General features: G+C 43.9%; 1 protein-coding gene across 1 annotated transcript in view; it reads left to right on the top strand.

Moving 5' to 3' along the window:
• Positions 1-18,684, top strand: part of LOC119402048 (putative sodium-dependent multivitamin transporter) — a 53,235-nt gene that overhangs the window by 19,681 nt on the left and 14,870 nt on the right. The window contains exons 5-8 of the mRNA XM_037669129.2: positions 2,412-2,479; positions 3,894-4,051; positions 5,032-5,172; positions 17,262-17,391. Coding sequence (XP_037525057.1) covers positions 2,412-2,479; positions 3,894-4,051; positions 5,032-5,172; positions 17,262-17,391 — 497 coding nt within the window. The remainder of the gene's footprint in view (positions 1-2,411; positions 2,480-3,893; positions 4,052-5,031; positions 5,173-17,261; positions 17,392-18,684) is intronic.

Below are 18,684 nucleotides of genomic sequence, written 5' to 3'. Positions count from 1 at the left end.
AATGACAAATTACTTTGCTTTATCGCTCCCAGAGGGCAACGCTACCCCGCCGATCGGGAGAGTGGTAGATATAAAAGGCGCATTTGTAAAGCCTCTAAAGTCTGTGACCGTGGCGCAGTGGATAGCGCGCCCGACATCTGTTACTGTGGACCGAGCGGTCGTGGGTTCGATGTCCCGTTGACCGAACTTTTAATACTTTGCTATCTGATGGTATAAATTTTTTGGACGTCATTTCCGTGACGGAAATACGTCACTGAAGTCTTGGTGGACCCCGGCATAAAACACTCTCGTGTTAAAAAATTTCGCAGGAAGGAATAGAGACATTGTAGATAAATTGATTAAGGAAAGAGGAATAGAACTGCCTCACGCTAACACGGCTGTACTACCTTTCACCAGAAAACAACTAAAGGACTTTAAAGGTGTATCATGAGGGACAGCCTCTGACTATAGTAAAGCTAACACAAGTTTCTGGGTATTACTCTCGACATACACCTCTCTTGGAATGGTCATATATAATTCCTTGAAGAACAAGTCAACGCAATAATTTTTGTTCTTCGGCTTGTTGCAGGCGCAGCATAGGGTGGGACAGTGTCGTCACTAGTGACAGTACATAATGTGCTGATCAAACGAAAGACCGCATATTCTTCCCCAGTTATGCATGGGTTTTCTCGTTCATCTGAATAGCGGCTTCAGCAATTACTAGCCAGAAGTCTGAGACTATGCTTAGGAGTTCCTCGAGCAACCTCGAGCGCCTTGGTAATTGCGGAAGCATGACACCCCCCGTTTCCTGTGATGAGAGCAGTAGAATTCTGCCGACACTATTTCTGTGTCTCAGTACACCATACAACAGTGGCACTAACTAAGAGAAATCAAGCTAGCATAAATACGATAGTTGAGGAGTAGAAAAACCTCTTACCAAGACATGAACTTTGGAGCTAAGATGTGTCTTATCCACCATGGCGACTTGTATCCGCTAATATCGAAGTTTCTATTGAAGGAATCATTCGCAAGCGAGACATGTTTATACCAGCAGCACACTAAATGGCATTATACCAGGTAACATTCAGGTATCCTGGTTATAGAACCTTGTTCGAACGGTACTTGCCAAACCAATTCATCTACGGCTGCTCTTGTTATTCCAGAATGGGACCATATCAAGACATTTAAATTGTGTTACGCGACATCATCAACTGCGGCAGAATTACTCGCAATATTGGCTGTGTTACGATACATCAACTCATTAACACAAGCAAATATTTGGGTCATCATGTGCGATTCACAGGTAGCCTTATCATCACTAAAATGACATCAATTCGAAAAACTCGGCTTGAATTTACGAAGCAATAAAGGAACGTACAAAAGAAAGTGAACAAAGCCACACCATACTATTCCGGTGGATACTTGGCCACTGCAATATCCCAGGCAATGTTGTGGTGGTTGAAGCAGCGGGACAAGCACGTAACAAAAGTAATATATGGGGGATACCTATAACAAAAAACGAATTAAAAGACACACTGCCGCAGATGTCAGCTCGACTTTGCAGCGCGACATGATTTGATGGAGATTCTAGATATTGAGACCTATTTTGCATTGACCAGACTCTTCAACTCCGGCTCCCTTTAACAATAAACGCTAGTAGGGCCTTTGAAACACTGGTGCACCATATGCGGCTGGGTACCGCGTACACAGAACACTTTTTACGTAAAATTTCATGAGAAAAGTGTCGAGAATGCGTATGCGGACACGTGGATGAAGATACACAAAACATTTTATTGAATGACCACTAGATCAGGACGAAACGCAACAACTAGTAAGAGATTCGATTGCACTGGATCGTAAGCCCTGCAGCCTACGAAAAGTCCTAGGTCCATGACCACAGCATACACTGCGAAAACGTGCACTATTAGCAGCCAAAATGTTCCTAGAAAGAAGTGACATACTTGGAAATTATTGAAAAAAAAACTTTGAAAAGTTGATTTCATGCATACATTTTAACCCGACTGTGTCGCATGTATAGCTTCATGTGCGAATTCATTTTGCATCCATATGAATGGAATTTGCGAATTTCTGTGCTGTTATGTGGCTGGACGTTTCGTGTTATTTACAACATACGCAGTGTTCCTGTGATTACATTTTATGTGAACTATACTGTTATGTGACGAGACTGTGTCTTGTGTGTGCGTGTTTTTTTTCTCTTTTCATGTGAATAGACTATATATGAACTCTGCCTAGCTAATCTTTTATGTATTTTTTGTCTTTTCGTTGCTGTGACTTCACCGCATACTACAATCTTACCATATACAAAAGTGCCAAAACCTCCTGAAGACTATCCAACAAAATTAAAAAAAACTTCCGAGAAGCCTATGAAATATACTCATATTTTGTGTAACACTATCGTCTCTGCATTTCAGTGTTTCCCATTCCTGTGTTGTACTCGAACATCGTCATCGGCCTTGCGGGAACAGTTTATACTGCGCTAGTAAGTTTTCTGTGTCCATTTATATAGCTGAAAATATTCTCAAAATTATCTTGACTTGTTAACAATACAAATAGAACAAGCATTAAACACTATCAAGCAAGCATGTTGCGGGTGGTGGTCAAAGCTACAGTTATTACAGTTAGGTACAAAACTTCAGGCATTCTCCGCAGCGGTAACGTGAAAATCAAAGCAGGAGCGTACAATTGCCGCGGCAAGCCTAACACTCAGTGGTAAAGGGATACACCACAACAGTTTTTTTCTGCAAATAAGTGAAATATGCAAGACGTGCAAGAGAAAAGCAGGTTGGAGCAGCTGCTCTAGCAACTAACTGGACCATGCAGTACACACAGAAATGTTTTTCAGCACTGTTCTGTCGCCACATATGTAAACTAAAATAAAAAAGCCTAGTCAATAAACCAATAAACAATAAAATTAAGAAAACAAAGGACAAAGTAAATATTCGCTCCGCGCCTGAAAAAAGAAAGATTACGTGATATAGGGGGAAAACAGTGTCAAGAAGCAAGGTATAGGCCGCATAAATAATTTGAAATGATGCTTAAGTATTATCGAGTCATCTCATTATAGGAAGCTTCTGCCATTTATTTGTTTTCACATTGCTCAAGTTGGAAATTAATAATCCGACAACATAAAATACTAAAAAATGAGTGCGAAAGCGTTTAAACACGTTAAAACGCATCGTCAGATTTCGCTCTCTCGTGAAGTCACTCTAGATTGTTCTGAAACGGGAAGAACGCGATGTCGCAGGAATTTTTACCCAACACTAATTAGGCCACACAAAGAATTTCAACTTTCCTAGTGTAGGAGGCGTCACAAGCCCACCACTTCTCTGCCTGTCCCACGTTATTAAGATTGACTAAACCACTTCGGTTGTTACGAAACACTTAGCTCTGCGACGATAACGCGTGAAACATTTTCCAATGTTTGCAGTGGTTCTGATAGTTTCGCTTAGAAATTCGACAGCATGACTGGCACAGGCACTAATAGAAAATCCTAATTTCGGAGACGCTGTGTTAAAAATATGTTTGAAGTATTTCGCTTGTTTAGAACAAAACGACACGTGCTCAACTCGGAGCTAGTCCATAAGTTTTCGCGCATAGTCACTATAAAAATCATGGCGGGATTCAAAACTAAAAGTGCTTGTGCGAAAAGTTGCGATGTGTAAAGGTGCATCAAAAGTCACTCCAATTACGCAACTCTATGCGTTTTGTCAGCGTATCCAGTTTTCAGAATAAGCAGAACGCACGGAATAGGTCGTTGTTCCTAATATGAAGTAATTTTTAGGAACGGCAGTTTGTAACATTAAGTCAGCTTGTTCTGGTAAATAGTAGGCCTAGGCAACCACGCGCTTGAATGCTAATACTATTTTCTTCGTTTAATTTCTCTGCTATTATAGGGAGGACTTCGTGGAGTTGTGTGGGCCGACTGCGCGCAAGCTTTTGTCATGTTTTTGTCACCCGTAGTAATTATTGCAAAAGTGCTCTACGATTCCAGTAGCGTAACGCCACCACTACGTCCTATGAGCAACGCAAATATCACAGATTTTGCTTTCCGGTGAGTAAAATGATGATTTTCCAAACTATATTAATAATATAGTTATTAATTATACGATAATAAATATAGTCCACCATATCAATAACTAATGGCTCTGCAACATAATGTCTCGTACAACGAAATATTTTCCAGGTGACGGCGATATTGCTAGCGCTACAGACCGCGACCTTTACAGCGAAGTGGACTCTAATTACGAAACATTTCCGAGATCTCGTGTTTTAAGTGACGTACAAGTTTGGCTGTATCCACAGCTCAAACATAAAGAGAATTAGGTTGACAACTGCCACCTCATTGGGCAAAATGCTTGCGAAGCTTTTAATGTTAGCCAGACGTAGGTGCTCGTTTCTAGAATGTGTACTGTGTCAAGGTTCAGGTACGTAGTGGGCCTATGCGCGTATTCGAAAGTGGGTTTATAGGAACCCATTTCAGCATAATAACTTGTCATGTAACTCTTGCTATTCTTCCGGTTCCCATCGGCCGGAACCGAGCGAACACCTACATGATGAATAGACTCTCTCAACGCCTTGGAGTATAATTTTCACTGAATTCTCTTCATGGAAAAGAAACGTAAATAACTTTATCGAGTTATGATCGTCTTCCTCACCTGCTTTACGAAATCGAGGCGATGGAAAGATTACACTGGCCGACAGAGAATTTATAATGAAATTAGCGTTTTGATGACATACCACTGGGAATCAAATAAAACGATACCAGAGAAGAATGTATAACACTAGAAGCAGCAGAACATTACTGCTTTTCACCGTATTCTGGAAGCGTTAAATACAACAAAAGATAACGCAGGAGATGTTGTTTCCATACAGAAAATATAAGCACACTTGAAAGTTTTATAATCAAATATGAACAAATCTGTTGGACATAAGTAAAATGCCTTTCTAATTTGACAAGCCGATCAGCAAACCATTTATTATTTTTATTTTTGTTTTGTTACTCTCATGACGTTTTTCCACTATCCTCTTAAGGGTGAATTGGGACATTACGACCGACGAAAACTTGTGGAGCGGATTGGCAGGAGCGCTGCCGTTCAGCCTGGTACGGACAGGACTCGACCAGATGGCAGTGCAGCGATTTATGGCGGCTAGGACACTACGGGATGCAAAAAGGTCACTGTGCGAAGTTTTTTTTTTGTTTTGAAACGAGCAGAGTGAGTTCCAGAGTGGGAAAGCATACCTGCGATGATATAAGCGCCAAGAAAGTGAACAATACACAAAAAGCGAAGGAGGGTGAGAGCTTGTCCTCGTCCCTTGCAGCTTGTGCCTTGTCCAGTTTGATTAGGCGAAAGCATTAGATGCCTCAACGAACGCGACAATTGACCATCGGCGTCCACTGTCGTATGCATCAACATGAGTGGCGCAAAAGATCATGACGCGATGACGTCATTATACGACGCCATCATCATACCACAGGTAGCCAAAATGGGTGAAATAATCACGACGTAACTATGACGTCAAATAACATGACGTGACATATGGACGTCATCACTTGACATCGTCGCATGGTGAAAGGTGGGCCGATGACCGAGGCAGTGCGAAACCACGTTATGCGCAAAAAGGAAGAAACAGGACAGAAAGGAAAGGCAGCGACGTTCACCAGCCTAGAAAAAACTGGTATGCTAGCCTACACTGGGCAGAGGGATGGAGGGATTTTGAAAGATACAGGTAGAGAGAAGGTGAGAGAGGTGGAGCATGCACGCTCAAAGGGACACGGGGTGATCAATACATCGGCTGACTAGGAAACGAAGTAGGTGACTTTTGCCCTAGAGTCGTCTCGGGCGAATGCGTAAGGGACCCTGCGCGTTTTTGTTATTTGCAGCAACTTATTCAAGACCAGCAATTAGGTTTTTTGGAAGGAAAATGCTATCAAGTCTACTAATATTTTAGTTCTTGTAGCCCTCACAAAGATGAGGACAAAGTTGAGTAATCGATGGCACATGCGCTGACTCGCGGCCATCGTTTTCTTTGTAAAACCATTCGCAGTACAACATCAGGAAAAACTAGATGACGCAGCGGCTTGCTCCTTCCTTAACATTGTCCTCGTCTGTTTAAGCGCTGCAGAAACTCAAAGATAAACCTCTGCCAATTGGCTGAAATTTTAATTTTATTACGATTTTATTACAGGAGTGTATTGGACGTACGCATATATGTCTGGTTACAGGAGGCCGATGTTAATGAATGGTATACCTTATACACCACTCAGTCTGTTATATTTAAATCTTGTCTGATAAATTAGTTGTTATTCAAGTTCGCCGGCACTATGTTTGATTTAGGATCCCTGTCGTACAAAAGGATGTCTAGGCGCCGAAATTTGTCTTCTTATATTTCCTGTCTTTTGAAACACTGCCTCGTCTGCTCTGCGTCGCCATAGTGTTCCCTACATTCTTATATGCGTAGCTATCGCATTTGAGTCCGAAGAGGCTCTCGGTAATTTTATCCGTCACTATTTATGACCCCCGATTTTACAAACAGTGCTCATGTCTTCGGTGTCTGCATACCTGTAGCATGCTATACCATATGATTTTTACAGAAGCTGCAGTTATCGTAGTCGCGTCTCAGAATTCGTTAGCCCTGAAAGTCCCACGAGATTTTGCAGGATATCAACATATTTCTCTGCCCGAACGTAGGCGCACTTGGTCTTGTGGAGTGCACGGGATTTATCTGAACTTCTGTGTGACTTTTTTTTCCGTTGGTTTTCTTAATTTCATCTCTACGTACGTTTAACAGACATAAGATCTGGTTATTAATCCTAGTCCTGATTCCTTTACTCGTCTTCTCTCGTTCAGAAAACTGCCTATACATTGCATAGGGAACGCGGGATGTATATAGTACTCCTGTAGCTGAGCTCCCTTGGCATTACTGCTTGTTATTTGGGTGCCAGTGCAGATATATAAACGGAAAGCAATATTCAGCGCAGGTTTAGAAGACTTAAGATGGGATTAGGAGCAATGGTGCTTAGCATGAACAAAAAAACCCATAATCAGAAATCTATTGGCAGTAAATGAAAATGTATTGTACACCCTGCGTGTACTTTTATGCGGTAAGCGGTACTGGGGCCCTTGTTTCAACAAATGGTGCTGTATTCGTCAAGGCAGCAGCTAGACCCCTTGTCGAAATGTCGGTTTCAGCGTCACCCCGTGTGCAAGGATTTTTCTTCTCTTCATGCTTCGATCTTACCGTGAACTTCTGACGTTTCAAGCGCTCAGTTGTTCCGCATATAGTTAATTCAAATATGGCATTGTCCATGGTAGTGATAGAGCTCGGTGTGTACAAAGAATTGTCTACCAATATTTTGCGACAAAATAAACACTATCCTTGTGCTTCCGTTGGCGCCGTCCTTTATTGTATGGGAGTAATGGCATTGACTAGACTTATAGAGCTAGTGGTCCTTCCAGGCGAAAGGCGCTACATGTTGATGTTGCCATCGTTATGCAACTGTAAACAACTGATTATATAATAGATATGCGACTCTTCAACATACGAGTGCGCGTATACCACTTCCATATTTCTCTAGCGTCATTCCGTAACGTTTCGCTCAATGTGAAAAATTACGCTACAGTCACCATCCTGCGCATGCTTCGCATAACATTGATTCCCACGGAACGTGGGATCTGCCAAATTTTTTTTTTAAATGCGAAGCATTTTTTAGCGAACTCCTGCGACTTCGAGCGTATCTATCTATCTATCTATCTATCTATCTATCTATCTATCTATCTATCTATCTATCTATCTATCTATCTATCTATCTATCTATCTATCTATCTATCTATCTATCTATCTATCTATCTATCTATCTATCTATCTATCTATCTATCTATCTATCTATCTATCTATCTATCTATCTATCTATCTATCTATCTATCTATCATCTATCTATCTATCTATCTATCTATCTATCTATCTATCTATCTATCTATCTATCTATCTATCTATCTATCTATCTATCTATCTATCTATCTATCTATCTATCTATCTATCTATCTATCTATCTATCTATCTATCTATCTATCTATCTAGCCGCCTACGACTTTGGGCTCTCCTGGCCGTTTCGTTAATTGGATTTACACCAAAATTGGTATGGCGAAACATGACTTGATGACGAACATCAATGACAGGTGGTAACATGAAAATCCTGACACGCATGTCATGCACAGCATGGCTTACGTGCCGCGCTCATGGTGCGCTGCCGGCCGTTTCGCTAGCCTGATATACACCAAAACAGGTATCTCGCGACATAACTGTGTGAAGAACATAAATAACAGGAATTAATATGAGTCATGACACGCATGTCATGTACATCATGACTTACGTGCCACGCCCATGGTGCGCTGGCGGTCGTTTCGCTAGCTTGATATACACCAAAATTCGTATCGCGCGACGTGACTGTGTGACGAACACAAATAACAGGTGGTAACATGAAAACTATGACACGCATGTCAAGCACACCATGACTTACGTGCCACGCTCATGGTGCGCTGCCGGCCGTTTCGCCAGCTTGATATACACCAAAATTGGTGTCTCGCGACGTGACTGTGTGACAAACACGAATAACAGGAGTTAATATGAAAATCATGACACGCATATCATGTACAGCATGATTTACATGCCACGCTCATGGTGCGCTCGCGGCCGTTTCGCTATCTTCATATATACCAAAATTGGTATCGCGCGACGTGACTGTGTGACGAACACAAGTAACAGGTGGTAACATGAAAAACATGACACGCATGTCATGCACAGCATGACTTACGTGCCACGCTCGTGGTGCGCTGAGGACCGTTTCGCTAGCTTGATAAAGACCAAAATTGGTATTGCTCGACGTCTGTGTGGCGAACATAAATAACAGATGCTAACACGAAAATCATGACATGCATCTCATGTTGGTATGATTTAGACGCCACGGTCATGGTGCACTCGCGGCCATTTTGTTAACTTGATATATACCTAAATTGGTATGGCATGACAGGACTGCCGAATATAAATAGCAGGGCCTATATATGTAGCAGATTATATGTTTCATTAGCATGACATATCCAGATCGTACACGCATGCATGTATGACAATCTCGCGATATATGGCAAACTAGATGTCACGACATGAATGAGTTCATTAGCCTCAATGGCAAAGAAGACAATGTATGCAGGGCTTTGCTGGCTGCTTCGCATTACATCGATTCCCACACTGCGTGGGATCTGCCGTTTTTTTTCGGTGGGGGTTCAACCATACTTCGTGTATGTCCGTCCGTGCGTTTTTATGAGTGCGTGTAAAGGCAAAATTAAAGAAAAAACGAGGGCGGGGGGCATGGGTTTGACCTCTCTCGTTACGCCAGAGACTTGAATGGAAAGCGAAAGAAACCGTGCGAAGGCAGGACGCGTTTGCTTATCGGGCGCGCCGAACGGCCGCGTTATAACGTTTTCGCCGATCAGCCTCGTGGGAATTCCATGAAAAATGATACAACTGCACCTTCGGCAGTTTCCGGGCCGTATTATTGTAGCTGTTATGGCATGCGAACTCGCATGAGAATAGAGAAGTCGACTTTTTTCGCCGCGTACACACGCTTGCGCTGCTAGCGGCCATTGCCAACCTGCTGCGGCCAAGCGCGGCTGTGCGGAGGGAACAGGGACATTTTGCCAGTAGCCGCCGCAGTGGTGCTGCATGTCCGATTTGAAAGTGCAGCGGACGAGGTCTACACCGCCTTGGAGCGAAACAGTGACATGATACTGAAGTTCAAAATTCGAAAACAAACACTAACATCAGAAAGAAGCAGGAAAGGCGGCCTTTTACTTTTTCTATTTGAGTTTTGCTCTACAACATCATGTCCTTCAGATAGTGTTAACTCGCCCTAGAAAAACTAATTGTGGAACGAAAGCGCGATATCGAAGCAACTAGGACACAAACGAAACAGGTTGGACGCGGCCATGTTGGTTGTTTTGGTCACGATTGTAGACGAAGCGCTGGTTTAATGGATCTGACACAGTTTGATTCAGATGCAGGATTTGGTACATTTTTAATTCGAAACTGCCTTTTTGTTCGCGTTACAGTAAGGAATTGCCCCATTTTGATTGCAATTATTTTAAAAGTGAAAGATCATTAGGCAAGATTTACGCTGCCGTGAAATATGGCCCAGTCTCGCTTTCTGAATTTTGGTCTTTAAAGAAAAAAAACGCTACAAATATTCTTTGTAATTTGGTGTCGCATGAGTGCGGGGATTTTACTAACGCTTATTATGCTGCATGCGAAGGTGCTTTCATATAGACTCTTTAATGGGTTGTATTGGCAGAGTTTGTCAGTGGGCTACTTTTTTTTTAAATGAATGTGACCTCACAAAACATCAAGAAGGCCCTTGAATACATTCGTGGCTAATCTTTCTGCATTACGAATGCATGGGATAACACAAGTGCCTTTCATGCGCATATAACAACATGTTCTATTCCGGTTAACCGAAGACTTATTCTGAACTTTAAGCACAAGTTGCCCATACGGTTTTCATTGCATCTGTCTCAGATATGGCTTGTGTGGAAAAATACTCGCTTTGGATAAATACCAAAGTTGTTCTGTCTGCCAGAAAAGTTTCTTAATACCCGCCATCTATCATGAATTTTTAACAATGCTTCGCTAAAAAAGCGCACTCCAATTTAATATAAGTTATCGTTCTGTGGAACTGTACGCCCTGAACTCCAGCTGAACGTTGAGCTACTATATTTCAACAGGCTTTTCTTTAGATTGTGCAGGTGTTACAATTGTTCTGCTGAAAAGCAGGATTTGCCATTGACTAAGACTTGCTGCAGGTGTTTCAGGCAGGGGCGGATACAGGATTTTCCCGAAGGGAGAGTCATATATCAAGTCTGACAAAGAAATCGGTGCATGGGGCGTCAACTCTCATCGGAAGCCGATACACTCGAAAACTAAGAAAGGGGGGGTGTAGGTGTCGGAACATGTGGACATCCTGTGAATCCGCACGTGGCTTCAGGCACTGCGTCTTTGCATCCGGCATTACATCCTCTCGCCTTCCTGGCCCACGCGATCAATGTTGACTTCAATGAACATTAAAGGGGAAACCATAGGCAGGTGTTTTGGTACCGACAGAGCTCACCAATTTCATAAACGCATGTCGGCCATAAAACTACCTGTTCTGAAAGGTTGAATGTTTTCGCCTTAGCAGTGTAAGCAATATGTTGGTCAAAGGTTTCTCACTCTGCTAATGGCCAGAAGCTATCTTTTTGCCTACTAGTAAGTTGTCGTTAAGTATGTTTATCGGTGAATAAGGACTTCTTTCCACAGCGAAAGCCGTCATCAGATCACAACGGCGGTGGGGATGTTGGCCGCCACCGCCGGTTTCCGTGACAACTATCGCGCAAAATAAGAAAAAAATGAAATAAATAAATAATAAACAGAATCGGATGAGATTTTAACTCTGGCACTCTGCGTGGCAGTTGAGTATTCCACCACATAGCCACGCTGATCCTTGAGACTACTTCGCGAAAAGGCCCTATACAGGCGTCATGTCGGGCAAGGAATCACGTCAACATGTGTAATATAGCGTGGAATAAGGTAAGATAACAATCAGGCATCACAAAGCATTAAATGCGCAACAAGTGCGCGGTTTAAAGCTTCTCACCCACTACAATCTGCTCAACCATTACCTTCATCGTCATCAGCCACATGCAACATCAACAAAGTGCACATAGTGCCTAAAATATGTGTCGCCGGTACCTCGCTTATCCGCAGAAGGACGAATAACAACATAGTTACTACGAAAAACTGCGCAAAATAAACAGGGACAAGTGAGACACATGCACAAGCGCAGACTAGCAACTGGAAGTTTATTGAAGGAAGCACAAAAATATAAGTAACAAGAAAAACCACGTGAACGATTAGAGGTTGGCGGTTAGATAGTCTATCTCTAGTTTGTGTAACGTAAGCGAAGGCCTTGCAACGCACATGCTGCCATACTGCCATACATGCTGCCATACTATCTAACCGCCAACCTCTAATCGTTCACGTGGTTTTTCTTGTTACTTATATTTTTGTGCTTCCTTCAATAAACTTCCAGTTGCTAGTCTGCGCTTGTGCGTGTGTCTCACTTCTTTCCTTTGCCTTCGACTTTCCTATCCACTGCTGCGCAGACTCGGCCCAACTTGTTCCTAGAAGAAAAAACCACCTTAACACCATACCGGTTTCCCACCTTTTTCATAAGGTGGGAGAAAGCATAAAGATACGGGATGCAGGCGATAGGCATATCTTTATCAGTGGCCACCCTGTCGCCACCGGCCTTTCCTTCCTGTTCGATTAAGCCCATCCTCGATTTCCGTTCTTCCCACTCCAAGTTAGTAAAGAACGGTATAGCCGCATCGTGCTTAGAATCTGCATTGGGCAAGTCGTGCCCGCATCAAATGTCGGTGGCTTTCGATAACCAGATCAAAAGACTTAAGTTATCAAACTTTCCTGAAGGAGACTTAGCCTGTATAAGTGAAAGATTATTGAATAAATTCAAACAGGAAGGAAAGGGCGGTGGCGACAGGGTGGCCACTGATAAAGCTATGCCCATCGCCTGCATCCCGTATCTTCATGCTTTCTCCCACCGTATGAAAAAGGTGGGAAACCGGTATGGTGTTAAGGTGGTTTTTTCTTCTAGGAACAAGTTGAGCCGAGTCTGCGCAGCAGTGGATAGGAAAGCCGAAGGCAAAGGAAAGAAGTGGAATGAATGTGAAGTTAATCATCGGGAGGCGTTAGTTGCATGCGGCAAGGGTGTTGTCTATCACATCCCCTTGTCTTGCGGAAAATGCTATATCGGGCAAACCGGGAGGTGTGTGAACAATCGTTTAATGGATCACAGGGCTTCGCTGAAAGCTCAGCCTTCATCAAATTTGTGCTTGCATTGCACAGTTTGCAAATGTCACCCGTTGTTGCAGGAAACAAAGGTGTTGTCAAGGCATAAAGATAGGACAGCGCGAGAAGTGGCTGAGGCATTCTACATCCACAAGTATGGCAGCATGTGCGTTGCAAGGCCTTCGCTTACGTTACACAAACTAGAGATAGACTATCTAACCGCCAACCTCTAATCGTTCACGTGGTTTTTCTTGTTACTTATATTTTTGTGCTTCCTTCAATAAACTTCCAGTTGCTAGTCTGCGCTTGTGCGTGTGTCTCACTTGTCCCTGTTTATTTTGCGCAGTTTTTCGTAGTAATGGAGTACCAACTCGCCCAACACTCAGTCCTTTTAACAACATAGTTGGTGCTTCGGTAGATCCAAAAATGAGGACAAGTAAAACAAGACGCTGACCACGATAAAAGGAAAAAGCAAGGACGTTTTAATTTGTTTTAATCTTGCTTTAATTATCTTCATGTCTCTTCCTGACCAGAAGCGTTTCCGTCCAACTCTAGACTTCACAAAAATTATGATTTGTGGTGTAGTGGATACCTTGCATGTAAACTAGTATTAGTTTCCCCCAAGAGAGTTTAGAAAGGGCTCTAGAAAGGCCGCTCTTTCAGCTTTCGCTGTGACTGTGCTGCGCGCTCCGCGCCGGCCTGGCGTTTTTTGTCTACTGCAGTACATCGGACATTGTGGCCAAGGTAATACACATAATCTGACACGGGAAAGTGTAAGCTGGAGCTCTGCGGCCTATTCAAGACCAGTTAGAAAGACTTTGTCCCGAAGTAGAGTAGACGCGTATGATAAGGTTATGATGAATGAGCATAACCACGCTGCTTGTGCATATTCATGTACCAGACATTAGGAGGCCCCACTGACTTGCGAAAATCCGAGAAGCGGCTATCGTCATTCTAGAAAAATGGGTAATTCTTTACTAGCGCTTTATTTATAACTTGACCCATGCCGAAAAAAAGCTAACGGATGTAAACGCCACTGCAGACTATAACGCGTGCACGGACGTAGAAATGGGTCAGGCTTTGTTTTTCAGATAGCAAGCATTCGGAAACTTCAATCTGCTTTTTTTTTTGTTACAAAGCTGTTGTTCTAATATTAGAAATGTTGTCCCATAGCGTAGAAAGCCGAAACTGGCAATTGCTATTGGTGTCAATGCTTCGCGCGAAGCCTTCACCTGATGTCAAGGGTTTACGGCTGCGGCCGATGTTCTGCAATGGCGCTATAGTGGCACACGTGTCGGCACATTTGTACTACGCAGTATGCGAAACTGCTGTTGAGCAGCAGGCTCACCGGCCCGGCACCACACAGAGGGGTTCATTTTGCAGTCTCGTGCAATGCCGCCAGAGATGCTGGAGGGGTCGACAGTGGATCCAGCAGTAGAGGATGTTGACCATAAACGATCAAACAACACTTTGTTTAATGTTTCTTGAAGTGTTGGAGAAAAAGTGCTATATGGGACAGCTTGAAAAGCCTTGAACACCCTAGGGCGCTTGTAACAACTGTCGCTTGCCTGTGACTAACGAAAATTGTAGTCACAATGTCTACTCCCCGTTCGTCTCAGACAAGCAAATTGACGATGACTGCAAAATAGGAATGCTGTTGCACTTGCTCGCGGAGAACGTATCAACAATGGAAAGCAACGTTGTCGAGCTAATTTAGCGGGCCATGTCTACCATTCGGCTCCGTCGCTTTTCGATACATGCTCAGTGAGTAAAGCTCGTGTGTGTAAAGAACGCCCACCTCTTACTGTGCAAAATTCCTACCGCAATTAACCAGTGAACCGAGAACACGATCTAGGACACACATCTCAGCTATAGATATTTGGTAGAGACACATCGTACATAAAAGTATGGAATGGGCTGTGTCTCTCTTCTTTCGTGCCCATGTTTGTGCGCTTTACTTTTCTTCCAAGAGAAGCTATTTTCTGCAGCCCTTTACGTTGTCGAGCTCAGTGTCCACACTGGCCCGGCCACGCTGGCAGCACGGAAGCTCGCTGTGAATCGTTTACTGCAGTCAGGCTGCCGTGCGCTTGCGGCTTTTGCCCACGCATGTCTAGTTTATATTGCCATTCACTGCAGTTCGGCAAATAGGCTCGAGACCCATTTTCGCGAAGTCCTCCGGTAGCCGCAGAGTGACGTGCCCAATCAGCGATGTTGGGGTGGGTACCACGGATACATCGAAGTTTCGCGCCGTCTGGTTTCCATGGTTCTGTGTAAGCTCGGAGGTTATGTTTCTCTTATGTTTTATCAACACGCTCGCCCATTTTGAGCGCGAGCGATCACACCGTATGCTGTGACTGGGCCATTAGAGAACGTGTCAAGTGATCGCTGCACCGGCGAAGATTGCCGCTCGCCGTGTACTTTGGACCTCTCTCGGGTGTGCGACGTTCCACGGTACCGGTGGCAGGGGCACCCTTACGGCAGGCTTTCTGCTAGCGTGGGCGGGCCATTACGTATTAACGCGCTTATCTACGAATGGACCCAGCTTCTCGCCCTAAACCCTGCGGTAACTTGCTGACGTCATTACATCAGCAGTGGGTCAGATGACATTTGACAAAAGGCGCACAGTCTGCATCAACGTCTCCGTCAAAGCGCGAAAATGTTGAAACAAAACCAAAGGTGACGCTACGGGCACACGTAGGGTGTTCGTATATTTCCTGTCGCAATAAAGCGAAATACTTTCCGAGTTCTCTGATCAATATTGAATTCAGGGATAAAAAAGTACTGTAGGGATGCTGATTGATCTGAGCACCCGGGCACACCCAGATGCTCCCAGTTTGGCGAAAGCGGTAAACAAAAGAAAAATTTTTATTACCTGAATAAAGAAGTAAAGAAATGTAATAAGTTCTCCGCTGAGTAAAGTGATCATTTGTTCTGGCTGAAAATCTAAGAGCTATCTTTTCTTGTTCCCTATGCAACCTTCGTGTATCGTCTGTTTGCCGGACACCATTGGAAATATTGCTCTCCTTATATTTGAATGGCCGGTATTCATGTCGCAGTTACATGAGTGGCTGGAAGCAGCCTTCGGCCTATCGTAGATTTGCCCTGAATGTTACCTTAAACGATTGCCTACGCGGAAAGCCCTGAATGGGCTGGATTTTATAAAGATTTCAGTGAGGACTGACTGTGTTTCGAACCACTGTTATAGTGGAAAGGAACTGCGAAGAAGCAGTTATGTTGAGTTATATGGGCCTTGTCGACCGTCCGATCTTGTCGAGGTAATTCGCGTGTATATATACTCTGCCGTTCTTTTCATTCTGTTATCTTCCATTTATGTAAAGGCTAGCAAAAGAGAGAAACTTGTTAACATCGCTACACTTAATTTTTTTTTCAATATTGCTCTTTCGCTATCTCCTTCAGCATCTCTCGTCTTAATTATCACTATTAAAAATGCTGTAAACAGTCGGAAATCGCTTCGTTTTGTATGGTGGTGGTTCACACATTATGACATGCCAATCGGTAGTAACCATAATATTACACAGCGCAAGTGATAATATTGCCACAGGACGATCGTACTCATCTGTCGAACGCAACGAAGTGATGCAAATTTTAATGCCTGCCGTTTTGCAATCGAGCTGTAAATGGCGCACCGGCTTGTTTTTGCGGCATCCTTCCACGTGGTCGCGTACAAGAAAGCCCGCGTGACCTCCTCCTCACAATGAAGTCCTCCCCACATCAGAAATCAACAAACTTCGTTACGTCACTACATGATGTCGCATAACAGCGTCATCAATAGGCGTCGTCGCTCGGTCAAAGATGGGCCGGTCCCGGAGGCAGTGCAAAACCACGTGAGGTGCAGAGAGCTACAGTGGAGCTGTACGCGTCTCGCACGTGTTTTGCCACGTCTATAGAGTGTAGTCGCTGCATTGGCGCGGTATGGCCAGCATAATCTCTTGCACACATTGTGGGAATGCCAGAGGAGCAGCGCGCTTATGAAGAACACCGACGGGAGGAGAGACGGGAGAGCGCCCGTCAACTCCGCTGGTCGCCCAGATTCATAGAGGGGAATGGATTCAAGTTCTTGCACGTTATTTTTCATCACAGGTTTTTCTGTCAAGATGTCTGGAAAAGAAAAAGACCAGGAAAATCACGACACAGGCGCTGTCTTTCCTGGTCCTTGTCTTTCTTTAGCGCTGTTGTTATCACATATTGAATTTCCACCATCTAGCCCCAGTGTCTCTTCTAGTGTTAAGAGGTATACAGAAGAATGCTTGCTTTGAAAAGTATCAGGCGTAGGTGTCATGCATAAATGTATCATATTTGCCTGCAAAATGACATGCATTTGTTTGGCACGCTTCTTACTTCTTTTTCAGGATAGCCATCGCGGGTCCACTTTTAGTGCTGTTTTTCTTCTTCCTCGGCGAATGCACAGCCGTGGCCATTATGTACTGGTTCAGGGACTGTGACCCAGTCATGCGTGGTGCCATCCACAGTTATGATGAGGTAACTGTTTTGTTCACGCAAATTATTCACAAAAAAAAAATAGAAACCCCATCATGCATTTTTGAAAAGATCAGCGCGAAAACGAACACAATACAAGAAGTAATACACGCCGCAAAGCGCCGTCTCTCAACTAAGTTTATCACAGATAATCCGGCAGATCCCACGTATCGCGGAAATCGATGGCCAACTAGACGAAATGTCAATTCTTCTGCAGAAACACCGTCATTGTTGAATATATATAGTGTATCAATAACCTGCTCAATACCACTTTAACAAAGCGGGAAGATTGTGACCCTTAATGCATAACGCTGATGTTGCTAGCAGCAAACACACCTGTGCAACTGTATGTCCTTGAACTGCAGCTGATGTGTTTACCCTTAACACCTAACATGCTGGCCATTGAAACAGCTTGTGCATTTATGTGAAATTTAACAAACAGTGAAGGGAGCATGAAGGACTTGATCTTTAACCATGAGTCTAGTAGCCTACCGCATAGCGTATCTACCGGGCGGGCAAGGGGGGCGCCAGCCCCTACACTGAGAATTGTTAGGGGGGCGGAGCCCGCCCCCCACTTTCGACAGTGGTTATTGCCGACTGCAGACAAGAAAACTAACAAGCCAGGGAAAGTTTTACTTGAATAGCGTAATTTTGCAATAAAATTTGTCCTACGATTCTGCTGTGACGGCTGTCCTCCTTGTGTCATGACCACGCACTGTAGACTACGTGCGGTGCGGGCTGCCTATTCCACGCTTGTGCGTCTTGCGCTCGAGCATTGCAGAGGAGGCTGTCACTGAACAGGGGCTTTATAACATTACAGCAATCTGTCATGATTTTATTTTGTCCTGCCTGGGCGGAATATGGGCGGGAACCAGTAAACGTTTTATAGCCCGATCAAACGCTCTCCTTTTTCAGAAAATTCAGTTTCTTTTAAAACGAATAGCATCGTCACTGCTCCATATTCAAGCTGGTGTGAGTTGATGAGTGTGCAGAAGTGTCCAGTATTTTAGTTGTGCCTAGCCAGGACAGCTAAAATAGACTCCCACTTTAGTCTCCGATTAGCCTGCTTCGCTTTGCTTATATGGTAGCCTGCAGCGATCGTGGCGGCTTGTAACAAGGCAGTGGACTCGAGTACATTGAGAAGCCCAGCTTTCAAGTTTGCCCCGTTACTTGATCTACCTCACAATGATCAGCGTCCACGGTTTTCTGTACTAAGAAGGCTGCCTACCTGCAAAGGATTGCGTCTGTTCCTAATAATGTTTGTTTCTCTCTCTACCTCTTTGTCAGCAACGATGA

This window comes from Rhipicephalus sanguineus, chromosome 8, assembly GCF_013339695.2.
Source record: "Rhipicephalus sanguineus isolate Rsan-2018 chromosome 8, BIME_Rsan_1.4, whole genome shotgun sequence".
Taxonomy (NCBI): Eukaryota; Metazoa; Arthropoda; class Arachnida; order Ixodida; family Ixodidae; genus Rhipicephalus; species Rhipicephalus sanguineus.
This window is presented reverse-complemented; position numbering and strand designations above follow the sequence as displayed.